This window comes from Pocillopora verrucosa, chromosome 12 (genome assembly GCF_036669915.1).
Source record: "Pocillopora verrucosa isolate sample1 chromosome 12, ASM3666991v2, whole genome shotgun sequence".
NCBI classification, from domain to species: Eukaryota; Metazoa; Cnidaria; class Anthozoa; order Scleractinia; family Pocilloporidae; genus Pocillopora; species Pocillopora verrucosa.
This window is the reverse complement of record NC_089323.1, coordinates 5,206,898-5,226,505: the sequence shown is the minus strand read 5'-3', so window position 1 is coordinate 5,226,505 and position 19,608 is coordinate 5,206,898. Positions and strand designations below refer to the sequence as shown.

General features: G+C 35.9%; 3 protein-coding genes across 5 annotated transcripts; all 3 read left to right on the top strand.

Annotated features, from left to right (window-relative positions):
• Positions 1-4,697: 4,697 nt before the first annotated feature.
• On the top strand, positions 4,698-6,431 carry LOC136277429 (uncharacterized). 2 transcript variants are annotated; one of them, XM_066159472.1, is made up of 4 exons: positions 4,698-4,839; positions 5,077-5,154; positions 5,545-5,823; positions 6,248-6,431. In XM_066159472.1, the coding sequence occupies exons 1-3, from the start codon at positions 4,718-4,720 to the stop codon at positions 5,792-5,794; spliced, it is 450 nt and encodes a 149-aa protein (XP_066015569.1). In that variant the 5' UTR covers positions 4,698-4,717; the 3' UTR covers positions 5,795-5,823; positions 6,248-6,431. The 2 variants fall into 2 exon arrangements, with proteins under 2 accessions (XP_066015569.1, XP_066015570.1); XM_066159473.1 differs by having other exon boundaries at positions 6,245-6,431.
• A 6,068-nt stretch (positions 6,432-12,499) lies between these two features.
• Positions 12,500-14,295, top strand: LOC131769559 (uncharacterized). 2 transcript variants are annotated; one of them, XM_059085283.2, is made up of 4 exons: positions 12,500-12,655; positions 12,817-12,894; positions 13,269-13,547; positions 14,156-14,295. In XM_059085283.2, exons 1-3 carry the CDS (start codon positions 12,534-12,536, stop codon positions 13,516-13,518), a joined length of 450 nt encoding a protein of 149 aa, XP_058941266.2. In that variant the 5' UTR covers positions 12,500-12,533; the 3' UTR covers positions 13,519-13,547; positions 14,156-14,295. The 2 variants fall into 2 exon arrangements, with proteins under 2 accessions (XP_058941266.2, XP_066015568.1); XM_066159471.1 differs by having other exon boundaries at positions 14,159-14,272.
• A 2,964-nt stretch (positions 14,296-17,259) lies between these two features.
• LOC131769562 (uncharacterized) lies at positions 17,260-18,782 on the top strand. Its single transcript, XM_059085291.2, has 4 exons — positions 17,260-17,390; positions 17,551-17,628; positions 18,016-18,294; positions 18,724-18,782. The coding sequence occupies exons 1-3, from the start codon at positions 17,269-17,271 to the stop codon at positions 18,263-18,265; spliced, it is 450 nt and encodes a 149-aa protein (XP_058941274.2). The 5' UTR covers positions 17,260-17,268; the 3' UTR covers positions 18,266-18,294; positions 18,724-18,782.
• Positions 18,783-19,608: the final 826 nt, after the last annotated feature.

The following is a 19,608-nucleotide window of genomic DNA, read 5'->3' as shown; positions in this document are numbered from 1 at the left end:
AAATTGAAGTAAATGTTGCTATCTATAGAGTAAACTGTACTTAAACTTCAAGAAAAACCCATGAAAATAGTTGGAAATTGCTACTGTTGACTCATAATTGTACTTATGTAACTGCTCCGGTTTCTATCCAGAAATACTTTAGAAAATGGGACTCAATCACAATTTTGCTTGACACCAATCAATAATTAGAGAATTAAGTTTTTTTTGTCTTATTACGAGCGTGGAACAAAGAAAAAATTCAGAGTTCCCCATGAGGAATCGAACGTCAGACCTTCGGATTCCGTGGTCCGATGCTCTACCACTAAGCCACAGAGACTCTACGGTGAGTAGGGTTTATTACGAAGTTCAGAAGACACGCCTCCATCATACTGCTGGGAACACAGCAATGTTGATAGCGACATGTTTGTAACTAAATATTCTTTTTACAAATTAATAATTGTTTGGAACTTTTTGGATATGGATCAATGTGTTGTGTTCTTGGGCATGTCACTTTATTCACAGAGTGTCTCTCTCTACTTTTGAGTATAAATGAGTATCGGCGAATTGTTAGGGAAGCCTGATGAAATGCTGTGGGGGAGGGGGGGGGGTAACCTTGATATGGAATAGCATCCCATCCAGTGGGGAATAGTCATACTCTTGGTCGCTTCATGCTGAGGAAGCTGGGATAAAATCCAAGCCCATTGGCTCGAACATAAACTGTTTTAAAAACAAACTGAAACTTATTTTGTGAAAATCATCTAGATTTCTGATTTAAATGTAAATATGTATAACTTAGTTGTTTTTGGATCATTGTAAATAGTTTTAATATCAATCTAATTAGGTATCTCTTCGTGAGACGATTAGGACGCAGGATCATACGTGGTCTTTGTCGTGTTCCTCGTACAGTTCGTCGTTTTCGTCGCGGCTAACGAAGATCATCTCAGTGAGGGTAAATAGAAATAAGAAATGGGAGGTGCAGCTGGCTTTGCCTCTTCCAGGGATGTTAGCAAGGGCAAAGCGACCACATAAGTACGTACGCACCTTCATACACCATGATCCCATAAGAAAATGGTATCTAGAAAATGCTTCACATTTAAAAAGTTAATCTGCAAAAAGCATCTACAATTTTTTTTCAACAGGCTTCTTTGCGTTATTTAATTTTCACCTTTTTCTTGTTTGAATTAATGGCAAAGGTTCCTTTGAAAACAAGTAAAGTGGAATTGAAAAGGAATATACCTGCTAACTTTTCTTCGTTTTACTATCATTCCTACCCGAACTAAAAATAAAATGGACCTGAAAAAGAAGAGAATCTTTGTATCGCTGTTGCATTGCTTTTTCATAAGTGGAAAATGAAATACAGCAGCGTATTACTTAGGCGGATGATAAATGATAAACTGAACATCACAAGAAAATTTCGTAGGACAACATTATGACAATCTTCGTTACAGGAGTAAAAAACGGCTTTTTGGGAGACTAACAGGATTGTAATTCCTCATCACAAAAGAAAAGTAAAGTGCTAGTGGCTAAAAGCCAGAAAACACAAAAGGAAAGAACTCGACTGTTTATCGAATACAAATATTGAACTATAAAGATACTCGGAAAGAAACAATAAGTAGTATCGGAAAACAGATGGGAAACATCTGCCTCCTATAGGAAACAGTAGCCACGAAAAATAGCGTAAAGGACTCGAGTATTCGTCGCAAGGAAAGCGGTTTAGCCGCACTAAAATGAGCTATCAAGCCACATGTTAAACTTTTGTCTAAATTAACTAGCATCTAAATTCTTCTTCAAATACCCCCCCCCCCCCACCCTGTATCATACATTAACGTCACGAGAATAAAGGAAACGGTCACCAATTATAGAAGGTCTTAATGGTTAAACAAATTCTCCTTGTCAGCACCTTAGGAAATATATAGAGAACAGTATGAAGAATATATATGCTGATAGTGATGATGAATACCAACCTCGAAAATGCATAAATGGAGAGCTGGGGACAACTAATAAGAGAGCTTTTTATGCTTCGCAATATTATAATACTCCTTGAAAGTAAAACTCCCCACCTGCCGACAAAATATAATGGGAAGGAAGTAATGCAGAAGTAGTTAACGAAAGTGTTGTTCATAAGTTTGTGTCAATGGAAATAAATCAAGTTTTGAAATACCTGGCTATGTAGTTTTTGTTTTTCTTGTGACTTTGATCAGTTTCATTTTCTTTTTGTTTGTAGTTGAGGTAATTTCTTTTTAACTTTTTGAAATGATTTAGCTTTCCTGGTTGTGTTCTATTTCTATTCGAGAGTTTTCCTTCGTCAGGAGTTCCGCTAGAATAAAATAAGTTTGCTCTTGAAGGGCACAGATGTTTGTGATATCATCAACACTCGAAGATAAAATTTCATACGCACAGGCTAAGGAGCCATTAATATTTTCCATAAGATTAACGACAATGTAGCCATTGAAATATACAGAAATAACGAAAAGAATATGAGGGGATACTCACCCACAACAACTGTTTAAGTGATGAAAACATAAGAGCAACTTTTCCAAAGGTTCGTGTGCCCTGCTTGAATCAACTGGACCAAAGTTTTAGTGGTAAGACTTAGAAAAGAAAGAATGTAAAAGACTGTCCTCATTGATGCTGTGGACATGAGCACAGTAAAAAAGAATTCAAATATTTCCTCATTACCGGGTTGATCCCCATAATTTTGGCAAAGGAATGGAATTGGCGAGGGAGACATCGGTTTTGGCCAAAGAAACCTATTAAAGTGGTAAATACATCTATTTTGTACATTATCAGAAACTACATTTTTCAAACAATATTTGGATATGAGCTGGAAGCACATTTCTGTCCAAGTAAATTTAGCTGCTTCTTTCACTTTTGAACACTTTATGGTCGGAAATTATCATGATCATGAAACTTTTGCACACACAGTAAATTGCATGCGTTTAACAACGACAGCAACAAGAACAACAAAACGAACACTTACCAAAACAGTACTTTATTATGGACATTAGAACAATAAAAATCATGTCAAATATTTTCTCATTTTTGGTTGATCAGTTGGTAAATATCTCCATAGTTTTGGCACAGAAGCAGTGATTGAAATTAATGTCGCTGCCTCTTTGACCTGTGAATAGCTCATGGTTCGACATATTATCGTGAAGCTTTCGCTCGTACAGTGTCTTGCGTCAAACAACTGCAACAAAAAGAACAACACTTACCGCAACGATACTTTATTCAAGCACGCCTCACAGATGAAAGCAAGGCTTCTTTAGTCGAACGTACAGCATATATTTAGAAAACAAATGAGAGAGGTTAGGTTAACTGCTTGAATTTCATGTGTACGTTAAGTGGGGGAAATTAAAATTCCTATCTGGCTCTTGAGACGAACTATTCCTTTAGCGAGTGGGTGTATGTTAATGACTCCGACAAAAAAATATAATATTACTTAATATCAATCGTGGTCTTTAAAACTACTGATATAGGCGTGATATGTGTTTTCCAAATGGTTTTTATTGAAATGTAATTGTTATACAAGTGTTTTTATCTGTAAATTAATAATGATAAAAAAAATCAGACCTTAGGGAAAAGCTTTAATTGAAATCATTAGGCATTCAAACGAATAATTACTGTCAAACTAGGTGAAACCGGAAAATCATGCATCTCCTTTTTTTTTTTTTTATAGATTTTTGAGGGTCTATATTCTGTGATCAGATATCGGGTGATATAGAACCACTTACTTTCGCTACAAACAGAAAACAGGTATAAAAGGTGAATAGATGAACGAAAGAAAAAAAATGGGTTTCCACATCATTCGAACTTATCAGAGAAATGAAATTGAAGTAAATGTTGCTATCTTTATATCTTTGTGGTAACAATTGTATTATTTCATCTATTTTTACAGATTTTCTAGGGTTTACATTCTTGAAAGTCACTAATATAGGCAAAGTATGTGTCAATCAAATCTTTTTTAAATGAAATGTAATTCAAGTTTAAGTTTTTCCAATCTGTAAATGAAAGAAGCGTAAACCTCCAGGAGAGGTTATGGAAAATAAAGAAATTTACACGAGTTAATATGAGTAAACTCTAGGAAAAACGAACGCTTAGGACATTCCATCTTTTTTTTTTACCTCAAGGGTGAATAAGGAATTCTTCAATCTATTTTTTTACAGATTTTGAAGGGTCTACATTCCATGAACAGATATCGGGTGATATGGGGATGTGAATACAATAAAGCATTGCATAATCGAGAAAATAATAACGTATTTCCTATTTCAAATTAATTTACACTCCATCCCCTAACTAGAAATTTGAATTTGCTGTTGTGCCAACAATGATTACAGAACAGACTTGCTCAATCTTACGTGGCCTGCTAACTCTCGCTATATATAGAAAACAGGTATCTTTGATAAATAGATGAAAAACATAAAATAAACGCAAAATGGGTGTTTTTCTTATATTGACATGCCTTTTCTCCAAAACTTTGCGATTGCAAATACTTTCAAACTATATGGCATATCTGATAAAATCATTAAACGATAGATTAATATCTTTAAGACCTACAAGTGTATTCTTCAGTCTATTTTTTACAGATTCTCGAGGGTTTACATTCCATGATCAGATATCGAGTGAAATGAGGATCGGGACGAAACAGATTTTAATATCACCCAGAATGGATCCATAAAAGCAGTGAGCTTTGGGGATACCAACAGTTGAGAACTCAAGTTCCAACGGAGAGGACAAAATGAAGACATCCGTTATTTTGGCTCTGTTTGGCTTTGTACTCGCTGTTGGCTTTTCAGTCGCACTAACTGAAAATGAGTTGGCCGAGATAGCAGATGAATTTGAAGAAGAAAACCTTCGAGGGTAGGTTGCATCTAAAAAATATTTGGAAATGGCAATTCCTCCGAAGACAATCCATTGAGCCAGCGGAAGAGGGGGAGGGAACAGAAATTTATTGACGCTTTCGTTTCAAATTATGGAATCTAAAGTTAAGTTCATAAATGAATTATTTTTTCTGAAAGTGGATTATGCTTTAGACTTATGGGCAATTCTGAAGTGCTGCATTGGAAATGGTTTCATTATTTCTTGTTCATATTTCAGCAAATACGACATGAAAGAGAACGATGGAGAGCTTGATGAAGAGGATCTAGAGGACAATGATATGGCAATCCCCAGAAGGTACGTTGCGGAAGATGAAATCATTCTTGATAGTTTTGGAAACCTGCGCGGTCAAATGTTCTGAGTGACGATTCTCAGCAAAAAATGTAGTCAGGGTCTTAAAGTAATTGAGAAGAATTTGTTGCCTTAAATGTGACACCTGCAAATGGTTAGATGTTCTAATCTCCTCGGAAAAAGGATGATAAACCGTCTCCTGCATTTCCTCTATAATGGTTAGCAGGGGAACCCAGGGGAATCCACGCTCTTCTCGCCAGAGTAGGGGACGTAGCTCCTGGTGTTGTGCTGTGACCTCGATGTTGATCAGTTATATAGGCCCACATTTAAAAAAATCTCTAATAAATAACCAATTCGTTCAAGTTTATCTTTTGCAATCTTTATTCTGTCACTCAGTAAAAGCATAGTGGCGGCCGAAGACGAGGAGTTTGACGAAAGAGCATTCGATAATGACGATGATAGAGACGAAGTTAGTGACGAAGGTGACGTAACAGCAATGGAAAAGTCAGCTGACCCCTTTATTCGCTTTAGACGTGTTGGACGCAAAATAGGACGTAGGATCAGACGTCGTGTTCGTCCTGTTCGTCGAACAATTCGTCGTGCAATACGTCGTGGTCGTCGTATATTTCGTCGTTTTCGCGGCTAACGCGGCCAACGAAGACCATTTCAGTGAAGGTAAGTAGAAATGAGAAATGGGACTTGCAGCTCATTCTCTCACTCATCTCGACGACATATATAACTCGGCTTCCTGAAGGAGGCAGTAGCCACAAAAAAATAGCTTAAAGGCTTTGGAGGGGCTCGAACTTTCATCGTATCGATAGCTGTTTGCTGCACTAAAATGACTTTTGACCACTGCGAAGAGTGACTAGCATCTAAATGCTCCTTAAAATATCCTTCCTGAGTCAAACATTAAGGTCACGAGAATAAAGGAAAAGACCACCAACTAAAAAAGTTATTGATTGTTAAACAAATTCTCCTTTCAGCCGCTAAGGAAATGTATAGAGAACAGTATGGAGAATGTACAAACTGACGTTAAGGTGTAAAGGATTAAGACTGACCCTTATTAGTACTTATGTTTGACTTCTCTCTTCCCTAGCAGGTCTTGATGAATACCAACCTCGAAAATGCATGAGTAGAGAACTTGGAACAACTAATAAGACAGTTTTCATGTTTCGGAATATTGTAATGCTTCTAGAAAGTAAGACTCCCCACCTGCTGATAAAATATAATGAGGAGGAATTAATGTACAATTTATTAAAGAGAATGTTGTGATTTGCTGTAAGTTTGCGTCAATTGAAATAAATAAAGTTCAGATATACCTTGATAAGTTTATATTTTTTTGGTGAAGTTGAGGTAATTTATTTTCAATTTTTTTTTCTCGTCGTGACTTAGCTTTTCTGGCTGTGTCTTGTTTCTATTCGAGAGGTTTTCTTTCGTCTGGAGTTCCGCGAGAGTAAAATGAGGTTGCTCGTGAAGGGCAGAGATATGAATTATATTATTAACACTCGATAACACGCCACGCAGCCATGCTATTCTCTTTATGAGTAACGACAATGTAGCCTTTGGAATATGCAGAAAGACTAAAAGAAAATAAAAGGGGATACTCACCCACAACAACTATTCAGGTTGTGAAAGCATAAAGGTAACTTAGGTGCCCTACTTGAATCATATGTATCTAAATTGTAAATTTTAAGAATCTTCTACATTTTTCACACAATATTTGCACATTTCTTTCCAAGTAAAATTAGATGATTCTTTCACTTATGAACACTTCATGTTTGGACATTTTCATAACACTTTTGCGCGCACAGTGAATTGCATGCGTTCAACAACAAGAGAACGAACACTTACCACAACAGTACTCTATTGTGGGCATTGGAAAATAAAAATCACGCCAAATATTTTCTCATTTTGGGTTGATCAGTTGGTAAATATCCCCACAGTTTTTGAATAGAAACAGGAATTGAAATTAATGTCGCTGCCTCTTCGACGTGTGATTAGTTCATGCATCCACATACTATCATGAAACTTTCGCTCGCACAGTGTCTTACGTCAAACAACAACACTTACCGCAACGATACTTTATTCAAGCACGCCTCACAGATGAGTGCAAGACTTCTGAAGTCGGACGTACAGCATGTATTTAAAAAAAAATGGGAGAGGTTAGGTTAACTGCTTGAATTTCGTGTGTACGTTTTAGTTCGGGAAATGAAAATTCCTATCTGGCTCCTGAAGCGAACTACTCCTTCGGCGAGTGGGTGTATGTTAATGACACCGACCGAAAATATAATATTTCTCAATATTAATCGTGGTCTTTAAAACTATTGATATGGGTATGGTATGAAGTTTTTTAAATCGTTTTTAATGAAATGGAATTGATGTATGAGTGTTTCTATCTGTAAAATAATAATGATAAGAAACTCAAACCTTAATAAAAAGCTATAATGGAAATAATTTGGAATTCAACGGAATAATTACTATCAAACGAGGTGATTTACTTGATAATATCATTACAAGACGGAAAATCATGCTTTTTTTTTTTAGATTTTCAAGGGTCTATATTCCTTGATCAGATATCGGGTGATATGGGAATCTGAACAAAATAGACATTTGCGCACTCAAGAAAACAATACATATTTCCTATTTCAAAGTGTTTTACGATCCATAAACCAAGTGTGAATTTAATGTTGTAGTGGTACAACTGGTGTTGACAAAATAAATTTACTCAATCTTTCATGAACCGCTTACTTTAGTTACAAACAGAAAACAGGTATCAAAGGTGAATAGATGAATGAAAGAAAATAAATGGGTTTCAAAATCATTCTAACTTGTAAGAGAAATGAAATTGAAGTAAATGTTGCTATCTATAGAGTAAATTGTATTTAAACCTCAAGAAAAACCCATGAAAATAATTGGAAATTGCCACTGTTGACTCATAAACGTACTTAATATGTAACTGCTCCGGTTTCTATCCAGAAATACTTTAAAATACTTTAGAAAATGGAACTCAATCACAATTTTGCTTGACACCAATCAATAATTAGAGAATTGAGATTTTTTTGTCCTGTTACGAGTGTGGGACAAAGAAAAAATTCTGAGTTCCCCATGAGGAATCGAACGTCAGACCTTCGGATTCCTTTACGGTGAGTAGGGTTTATTACGAAGTTCAAAAGACACGCCTTCATCATACTGCTGGGATCAAATATTCTATTTACAAATTAATAATTGTTTGGGACTTTTTGGATATGGATCAATGTGTTGTGTTCTTGGGCAAGTCACTTTATTCAGAGTGTCTCTCTCTACTTTGGAGTATAAATGAGTATCGGCGAATTTTTAGGGAAGCCTGATAAATATATATGCTGATAGTGCTTATGTTTTAGTTTTCTCTTTCCTAGCTTGTCTTGATGAATACCAACCTCGAAAATGCATAAATGGAGAGCTGGGGACAACTAACAAGAGAGCTTTTTATGCTTCAATATATTGTGATACTCCTTGAAAGTAAAACTCCCCACCTGTCGACAAAATATAATGGAGGGAAGTAATGCAGAATTAGTCAACGAAAGTGTTGTTATTTGCTATAAGTTTGCGTCAATAGAAATAAATCAAGTTCAGAAATACTTGGCTATGTTGTTTTTGTTTTTCTTGTACTTTGATCAGTTTAATTTTCTTTTTGTTTGTAGTTCAGGTAATTTCTTTTTGACTTTTTAAAATGATTTAGCTTTCCTGGTTCTGTCCTGTTTTAATCCGAGAGTTTTTTCTTTCGTCTGGAGTTCCGCTAGAATAATATAATGTTGCTCGTGAAGGGCACAGATGTTAGTGATATCATCAACACTCGAAGATAAAATTTCATATGCACACGCCAAGCAGCCATTTGATATTCTTTATATCACTAACGACAAAGTAGCCATTAAAATATGCAGAAAGAACGAAAAGAATATGCGGGGATACTCACCTCCAACAACTGTTTCAGTGATGAAAACATAAGAGCAACTTTTGCAAAGGTTCGTGTGCCCTGCTTGAATCAACTGGACCAAAGTTTTAGTGGTAAGACTTAGAAAAGAAAGAATGTAAAACATTGTCCTCATTGATGCTGTGGACATGAGAACAGTAAAAAAGATTTCAAATATTTTCTCATTACCGGGTTGATCGGGAGACAACCTACCTGCTGATAAAATATAATCAGAAGGAATTAATGTAGAAGTAATTAAAGAAAATGTGATTTGCTATAAGTTTGCGTCGATAGAAAGAAATCAAGTTCAGAAATACCTGGCTATGTTGTGTTTGTTTTTCTTGTGACTTTGTAAGTTTATTTTTTTTGGTGAGGTTGAGGTAATTTATTTTCAATTTTTTTTTCTCGTTATTATTTAGCTTTTCTGGCTGTGTCCTGTTTGTATTCGAGAGTTTTTCTTTCGTCTGGAGTTCCGCGAGAATAAAATAAGGGTCCTCGTGAAGGGCAGATATGTGAGTTACATTATTAACACTCCACGATAAGAATCTATGTGCACACGCCACGAAGCCATGCTATATTCTCTATATGAGTAACGACGATGTAGCCTTTGGAATATGCAGCAAGAGCTAGAAGAAAAGAAAAGGGAATACTCACCCACAACAACTATTTAGGTTGTTAAAACATAAATTTAACTTATGGAAGGGCTCGTGTGCTCTGCTTGAATCAACTGGAACAAAGTTTTTGTGGTAAGATTTAGAAAAGAAAGTATGCAAAAGAGTGTCCCCGTTGATGCTGCGGACATGAGAACAGTAAAAAAGATTCAAATATTTCCTCATTACCGGGTTGATCCCCATAATTTTGGCAAGGAATGGAATTGGCGAGGGAGACATCGGTTTTGGCCAAAAAAACCTATTAAAGTGGTAAATATATCTATATTGTACAATATCAGAAACTTCTACATTTTTTAAACAATATTTGGATATGAGCAGGAAGCACATTTCTGTACTAGTAAATTTAGCTGCTTCTTTTACTTTTGAACACTTCATGGTTGGACATGATCATGATCATGAAACTTTTGCACACACAGTAAATCGCATGCATTTAACAACGACAGCAACAACAACAACAAAACGCACACTTACCACAACAGTACTTTACATGGACATGAAAACAATAAAAATCACGTCAAATATTTTATCATTTTTGGTTGAGTGATTGAAATTAATTTCGCTGGCTCTTTTGACCTGTGAATAGTTCACGGTTCGACATATTATCGTGAAACTTTCGCTCGTACAGTGTCTTGCGTCAAGCAACAACAATACTTACCGCAACGATACTTTATTCAAGCACGCCTTACAGATGAGCGCAAGGCTTCTGAAGTCGAATGTACAGCGTATATTTAGAAAACAAATGGGAGAGGTTAGGTTAACTGCTTGAATTTCATGTGTACGTTATAGTGGGGGAAATTACAATTCCTATCTGGCTCCTGAGGCGAACTACTCCTTCAGCGAGTGGGTGTATGTTAAAGACTCCGACAGAAAAATATAATATTACTTAATATCAATCGTGGTCTTTAAAACTACTGATATGGGCATGGTATGTGTTTTTCAAATGGTTTTTATTGAAATGAAATTGATGTATAAGTGTATCTATTTGTAAATTAATAATGATAAAAAAAATCAGACCTAAAGGAAACGCTTTAATTGAAATCATTAAACATTCAAACGAATAATTACTATCAAACTTGGTGATTTACTTGATAACGTCATTACAAGACGGAAAATTATGCATCTTTTTTTATATAGATTTTCGAGGGTCTATATTCCGTGATCAGATATCCGGTGATATGGGAATTTGAATAAAATAGACGTTGCGTTCTCAAGAAAAAAATACGTATTTCCTATTCAAAGTGTTTTACGCTCCGTCAACCAAGTGTGAATTCGATGTTGTTGTGGTACAACTGGTGTTGTCAAAATATATTTGCTTAATCTTCCATGAACCGCCTACTTTCGCTATAAACAGAAAACAAGTATTAAAGGTGACTCGATGAATGAAAGAAAACAAATGGGTTTCCATATCATTCTAACTTATCAGAGAAATGAAATTGAAGTAAATGTTGCTATCTTTAAAATAAATTATACTTAAACCTCACGAATAAACCGATGGAAATAATTAGAAATTGCTACTGTTGATCCATAAATGCCCTTATGTAACTGCTCCGGTCTCTACGCAGAAATACTTTAGAAATATTTTGACAGATATAGTTTACGTTGGAAGCTGATCTCTGAGGTAACACTCTAGAAAATAGAACTCAATCGCAATTCTTCTCCCCACTAATCAACAATTATAAAATTAAAATGTTTTTTCGTCTTGTCATCTTCTTGATGTGAATCGTGGTCTTTGAAGCCATTTATTTGGTCATGTGTGTTACTATTTTTTTTGCAATGAACTTAAAATTGTAGTAAAATCTACAAAATAAGAAAAATACTTAAACCTTAGGGAATTCTTATGGAATAATGTCAAGTTTGTTTAATAACATGCATCATGACAAAAAGGACGAACTCTCAGGATGATATATCGAGACTTTTATATTTAGTGGTAACATGTGTATTCTTTCATCTATTTTTACAGATTTTCTAGGGTTTACATTCTTGAAAGTCACTAATATATGCAAAGTATGTGTCAATCAAATCTTTTTTAAATGAAATGAAATTCAAGTCTAAGTTTTTCAATCTGTAAAATAAAAGAAGCTAAAACCTTCAGGAGAGGCTATGGAAAATAAAGAAAGAAAAGAAACAATAAAGAAATTTGCACGTGTAAATATAAGCAAACTCTGGGAAAAACGAACACTTAGGACATTCCATACTTTTTTTTTTTACCTTAGGAGTAAATAAGGAATTCTTCAATCTATTTTTTACAGATTTTCAAAGGTCTACATTCCATGAACAGATATCGGGTGATATGGGGTTATGAATACAATAAAGCATTACATAATCGAGAAAACTCGATTATGTAATGTTTTGTAATCATTGTTGGAACAACAATGATTACGTGGCCTGCTAATTCTCGCTTTATACAGAAAACAGGTATCTCTGATAAATAGATGAATAAAAGAAAATAAACGCAGAATGGGTGTTTTTTGTTTTATCTTGAAATGCGCTTTCTCCAAAACTTAACGATTGCAAATACTTTCAAACTATATTGGATATCCGATAAATTCATTAATCGATGGATTAATATCTTAAAGACCTACAAGTGTATTCTTCAGTCTATTTTTTACAGATTCTCGAGGGTTTACATTCCATGATCAGATATCGAATGAATTGAGGATCGGGAAGAAGCATATTTTTAATATCACCCAGAATGGGATGCATAAAAGCAGTGAACTTTGGGGCTACCAACAGTTGAGACCTCAAGTTCCAACGGAGAGGGCAAAATGAAGACATCCGTTATTTTGGCTCTGTTTAGCTTTGTATTCGCTGTCGGCTTTTCAGTCGCACTAACTGAAAATGAGTTGGCCGAGATAGCAGATGAATATGAAGCAGGAAAACTTCGAGGGTAGGTTGCATCACAAGAATAACTGGAAATGATAACTGTAGTTACAAAATGGACTGAAATAAAGATGCCACTTCTACCGAAGTGGATTATGCTTTAGACTTATTGGAAATTCTAAAGTGCGGCAGTGGAAATGGTTTCATTATTTTTTCTTCATATTTCAGCGAATACGACATGAAAGAGAACGATGGAGAGTTCGATGAAGAGGATCTTGAGGACAATGATATGGCAATCCCCAGAAGGTACGTTGAGGAAGATAAAATCATTTTTGATAGTTTTGGAAACTTGCGCGGTCAAATGATCTGAGTGACAAGTCTCAGCAAAAAATGAAGTCAGGGTCTTTAAGAAATTGTGGAGAATTTGTTGCCTTAACTGTAACACTTGCAAATGGTTAGATGTTCTAGTCTCCTCGGAAAAGGATGATAAACCGTATCCTGCATTTCCTCTATAATGGTTAGCAGGGGAACCCAGGGGAATCCACGCACTTCTCGCCAGGAGTAGGGGACGTAGATCCTGGTGTTGTGCTATCAGTTATATAGGCCCCTATTTAAGCCAGCTCTAATAAATAACCAATTCGTTCAAGTTTATCTTTTGCAATCTTTATTCTGTCACTCAGTGAAAGCGAAGTGGCGGCTGAAGACGAGGAGTTTGATGAAAGAGCATTCGATAATGACGATGATAGAGACGAAGTTAGTGACGAAGGTGACGTAACAGCAATGGAAAAGTCAGCTGACCCCTTTATTCGCTTTAGACGTATTGGACGCAGAATAGGACGTAGGATCAGACGTCGTGTTCGTCCTGTTCGTCGAACAATTCGTCGTGCAATACGTCGTGGTCGTCGTATAATTCGTCGTTTTCGCGGCTAACGCGGCCAAGGAAGACCATTTCAGTGAAAGTAAGTAGAAATGAGAAATGGGACTTGCAGCTCATTCTCTCACTCATCTCGACGACATATATAACTTGCCATCCTGAAAAAGGCAGTAGCCACAAAAAATAGCTTAAAGGCTTTGGAGGGGCTCGAACTTTCATCATATCGATAGCTGTTTGCTGCATTAAAATGAGGTAACTTTTGACCAACCCGAAGAGTGACTAGCATCTAAATTCTCCTTAAAATATCCTTCCTTAATCACACTTTAAGGTCACGAGAATAAAGGAAACGATCACCAACTAAAGAAGTTGTTGATTGTTAAACAAATTCTCCTTTTTAGCCGCTTAGGAATCTTATAGAGAACTGTATGGAGAATGTACATACTGATGTTAAGGTGTAAAGGATTAAGACTGACCCTCATTAGTACTTATGTGAATGAAAGTGTTCTTCGCAGTAATGTGCACTACTTAGGCAGTAGTGAAAATACTTCAGGCCTTATTTTCACTACTGCCTAAGTAGTGCACATTACTGCGAAGAACACTTTCATTCACGTCTTTATCCGCAGTTCAAATACATGACTTTCATATATTCTTAACCATTTATTAGTACTTATGTTTGACTTCTCTCTTCCCTAGCAGGTCTTGATGAATACCAACCTCAAACATGCATGAGTGGAGAACTTGGAACAACTAATAGGGCAGTTTTTACGTTTCGGAGTATTGTAATGATTCTAGAAAGTAAAATTCCCCCCCCCCCCCCTGCTGATAAAGTATAATGAGGAGGCATTAATGTAGAAGTAGTTAAAGAAAATGTTGTGATTTGCTATAAGTTTGCGTCAATTGAAATAAATCAAGTTCAGATATACCTTGATAAGTTTATATTTTTTTGGTGAAGTTGAGGTAATTTATTTTCAATTTTTTTTCTCGTCATGACTTAGCTTTTCTTGCTGTGTCTTGTTTCTATTCGAGAGTTTTTCTTTCGTGTAGTTCCGGGAGAGTATGAAAATGAGCAAAATGAGGTTGCTCGTGAAGGGCAGAGATATGAATTATATTATTAACACTCGAAGATAAGAATTTATGCACACACGCCACGCAGCCATGCTATTCTCTTAATGAGTAACGACAATGTAGCCTTTGGAATATGCAGAAAGAACTAGAAGAAAATATAAAGGGATATTCACCCACAACAACTATTTAGGTTGTGAAAACATAAAGGTAACTTATAGAAGGGCTCGTGTGCCCTGCTTGAATCAACTGGACCAACGTTTTAGTGGTAAGATTTAGAAAAGGAAGTATGCAAAAGCTTGTCCTCACTGATGCTGCGGACATGAGAACAGTAAAAAAGATTCAAATATTTCCTCATTACCGGGTTGATCCCTACAGTTTTGGCACAGGATTGGAATTGGCGAGGGAGATATCGGGCTTGGCCAAAAATAAACCTTTTAAAGTGTTAAATGTATCTAAATTGTGAATTTTAAGTATCTTCTACATTTTTCACACAATATTTACACATTTCTTTCCAAGTAAAATTAGATGGTTCTTTCACTTATGAACACCTCATGGTTGGAAATTTTCATAACACTTTTGCGCGCACAGTGAATTGCATGCGTTCAACAACAAGAGAACGAACACTTACCACAACAGTACTCTATTGTGGGCATTGGAAAAACAAAAATCACGCCAAATATTTTCTCATTTTGGGTTGATCAGTCGGTAAATGTCCCCACAGTTTTGGAATAGAAACAGGAATTGAAATTAATGTCGCTGCCTCTTTGACGTGTGATTAGTTTATGCATCGACATACTATCATGAAACTTATTCAAGCACGCCTCACAGATGAGCGCAAGTCTTCTGAAGTCGGATGTACAGCATGTATTTAAAACAAAATGGGAGAGGTTAGGTTAACTGCTTGAATTCCATGTGTACATTTTAGTGCGCGAAATGAAAATTCCTATCTGGCTCCTGAAGCGAACTACTCCTTCAGCGAGTGGGTGCATGTTATTGATACCGACAGAAAATATAACATTTCTTAATATTAATCGTGGTCTTAAAAACTATTGATATGGGTATGGTATGAATTTTTCAAATCGTTTTTATTGAAATGAAATTGATGTATAAGTGTTTCTATCTGTAAAATAATGATAAGAAACTCAAACCTTAAGAAAAAGCTATAATGGAAATAATTTGGAATTCAACGGAATAATTACTATCAAACGAGGTGATTTACTTGATGACGTGATTACAAGACGGAAAATCATGCATGTTTTTTTTATAGATTTTCAAGGGTCTATATTCCTTGATCAGATACCGGGTGATATGGGAATCTGAACAAAATAGACATTGCACACTCAAGAAAACAATACATATTTCCTATTTCATGCTGTATCGTGAGTGTGAATTTAATGTTGCGGTGAATATTTAAAAAAAAATGGGAGAGGTTAGGTTAACTGCTTGAATTTCATGTGTACGTTATAATGGGGGAAATTACAATTCCTATCTGGCTCCTGAGGCGAACTACTCCTTCAGCGAGTGGGTGCACGTGTATGTTAATGACTCCGACAGAAAAATATAATATTACTTAATATCAATCGTGGTCTTTAAAACTACTGATATGGGTATGGTATGTGTTTTTCAAATGGTTTTTATTGAAATGAAATTGATGTATAAGTGTTTCTATTTAAAAATTAATAATGATAAAAAAAAAGCAGACCTAAAGGAAAAGCTTCAATTGAAATCATTAAACATTCAAACGAATAATTACTATCAAACTAGGTGATTTACTTGATAACGTCATTAAAAGACGGAAAATAATGCATCTTTTTTTTTTATAGATTTTCGAGGGTCTATATTCCGTGATCAGATATCCGGTGATATGGGAATTTGAATAAAATAGAAGTTGCGTACTCAAGAAAGAAATACGTATTTCCTATTCAAAGTGTTTAACGCTCCGTCAACCGAGTATGAATTCAATGTTGTTGTGGTACAGCTGTTGTTGTCAAAATATATTTGCTCAATCTTCCATGAACCGCCTACTTTCGCTAGAAACAGAAAACAGGTATTAAAGGTGAACGGATGAATGAAAGAAAACAAATGGGTTTCCACATCATTCTAACTTATCAGAGAAATGAAATTGAAGTAAATGTTGCTATCTTTAAAATGAATTATACTTAAACCTCACGAATAAACCGATGGAAATAATTAGAAATTACAGATTTTCAAAGTTCTACATTCAATGAACAGATATCGGGTGATATGGGGTTATGAATACAATAAAGCATTACATAATCGAGAAAACTCGATTATGTAATGTTTTGTAATCATTGTTGGAACAACAATGATAACAAAACAAACTTGCTCAATCTTACGAGGCCTGCTAATTCCCGCTTTATACAGAAAACAGGTATCTCTGATAAATAGATGAATAAAAGAAAATAAACGCAGAATGGCTGTTATTTCTTTTATCTTGACATGTGCTTTCTCCAAAACTTTACGATTGCAAATACTTTAAAACTCTATGGCATATCCGATAAATTCATTAATTGATGGATTAATATCTATAAGACCCAGAAGTGTATTCTTCAGTCTATTTTTTACAGATTCTCGAGGGTTTACATTCCATGATCAGATATCGAGTGAATTGAGGATCGGGACGAAACAGATTTTAATATCACCCAGAATGGGATGCATGAAAGCAGTGAGCTTTGGGGCTATCAACAGTTGAGAACTCAAGTTCTAACGGAGAGGGCAGAATGAAGACATCCGTTATTTTGGCTCTGTTTGGATTTGTACTCGCTGTCGGCTTTTCAGTCGCACTAACTGAAAATGAGTTGGCCGAGACAGCAGATGAATATGAAGCAGAAAAACTTCGAGGGTAGGTTGCATCACAAAATAACTGGAAATGATAACTGTAGTTACAAAATGGACTGAAATAAAGATGCCACTTCTACCGAAGTGGATTATGCATTAGACTTATTGGAAATTCTAAAGTGCTGCAGTGGAAATGGTTTCATTATTTTTTCTTCATATTTCAGTGAATACGACATGAAAGAGAACGATGGAGAGTTCGATGAAGAGGATCTTGAGGACAATGATATGGCAATCCCCAGAAGGTACGTTGAGGAAGATAAAATCATTTTTGATAGTTTTGGAAACTTGCGCGGTCAAATGATCTGAGTGACGAGTCTCAGCAAAAAAATGAAGTCAGGGTCTTAAAGAAATTGTGGGGAATTTGTTGCCCTAACTGTAACACTTGCAAATGGTTAGTTCTAGTTTCCTCGGAAAAGGATGATAAACCGTCTCCTGCATTTCCTCTGTACTGGTTAGCAGGGGAACTTAGGGGAATCCACGCACTTCTCGCCAGGAGTAGGGGACGTGGATCCTGGTGTTGTGCTGTGACCTCGATGTTAATAGGTTATATAGGCCCCTATTTAAACCAGCTCTAATAAATAACCAATTCGTTCAAGTTTATCTTTTGCAATCTTTATTCTGTCACTCAGTGAAAGCGAAGTGGCGGCCGAAGACGAGGAGTTTGATGAAAGAGCATTCGATAATGACGATGATAGAGACGAAATTAGTGACGAAGGTGACGTAACAGCAATGGAAAAGTCAGCTGACCCCTTTATTCGCTTTAGACGTATTGGACGCAGAATAGGACGTAGGATCAGACGTCGTGTTCGTCCTGTTCGTCGAACAATTCGTCGTGCAATACGTCGTGGTCGTCGTATAATTCGTCGTTTTCGCGGCTAACGCGGCCAAGGAAGACCATTTCAGTGAAAGTAAGTAGAAATGAGAAATGGGACTTGCAGCTCATTCTCTCACTCATCTCGACGACATATATAACTTGCCTTCCTGAAGGAGGCAGTAGCCACAAAAAATAGCTTAAAGGCTTTGGAGGGGCTCGAACTTTCATCATATCGATAGCTGTTTGCTGCACTAAAATGAGGTAACTTTTGACCAACCCGAAGAGTGACTAGCATCTAAATTCTCCTTAAAATATCCTTCCTTAATCACACATTAAGGTCGCGAGAATAAAGGAAACGATCACCAACTAAAGAAGTTGTCGATTGTTAAACAAATTCTCCTTTTAAGCCGCTTATGAATTTTATAGAGAACTGTATGGAGAATGTACATACTGACGCTAAGGTGTAAATGATTAAGAGTGACCCTCATTAGTACTTATGTTTGACTTTTCTCTTCCCTGGCAGGTCTTGATGAATACCAACCTCAAACATGCATGACTGGAGAACTTGGAACAACTAATAGGACAGTTTTTACGTTTCGGAATATTGTAAAGCTTCTAGAAAGTAAAACTCCCCCCCTGCTGACAAAATATAATGAGGAAGAATTAATGTAAAAGTAATTAAAGAAAATGTTGTGATTTGCTGTAAGTTTGCGTCAACAGAAATAAATCAAGTTCAGAAATACCTTGATAAGTTTATATCTTTTTGGTGAAGTTGATGTAATTTATTTCCAATTTTTTTTTCTCGTCATGACTTAGCTTTTCTGGCTGTGTCTTGTTTCTATTCGAAAGTTTTTCTTTCGTCTAGAGTTCCAGGAGAGTATGAAAATGAGCAAAATGAGGTTGCTCGTGAAGGGCAGATATATGAATTATATAATTAACACTCGAAGATGAGAATTTATGCGCACACGCCACGCAGCCATGCTATTCTCTTAATGAGTAACGACAATGTAGCCTTTGGAATATGCAGAAAGAACTAGAAGAAAATAAAATAGGATACTCACCCACAACAGTAAAAAAGACTCAAATATTTCCTCATTACCGGGTTGATCCCTATAGTTTTGGCACAGGAATGGAATTGGCGAGGGAGATATCGGGCTTGGCCAAAAATAAACCTTTTAAAGTGTTAAATGTATCTAAATTGTGAATTTTAAGACTCTTCTACATTTTTCACACAATATTTACACATTTCTTTCCGAGTAAAATTAGATGTTTCTTTCACTTATGAACACCTCATGGTTGGACATTTTCATAACACTTTTGCGCGCACAGTGAATTGCATGCGTTCAACAACAAGAGAACGAACACTTACCACAACAGTACTCTATTGTGGGCATTGGAAAAATAAAAA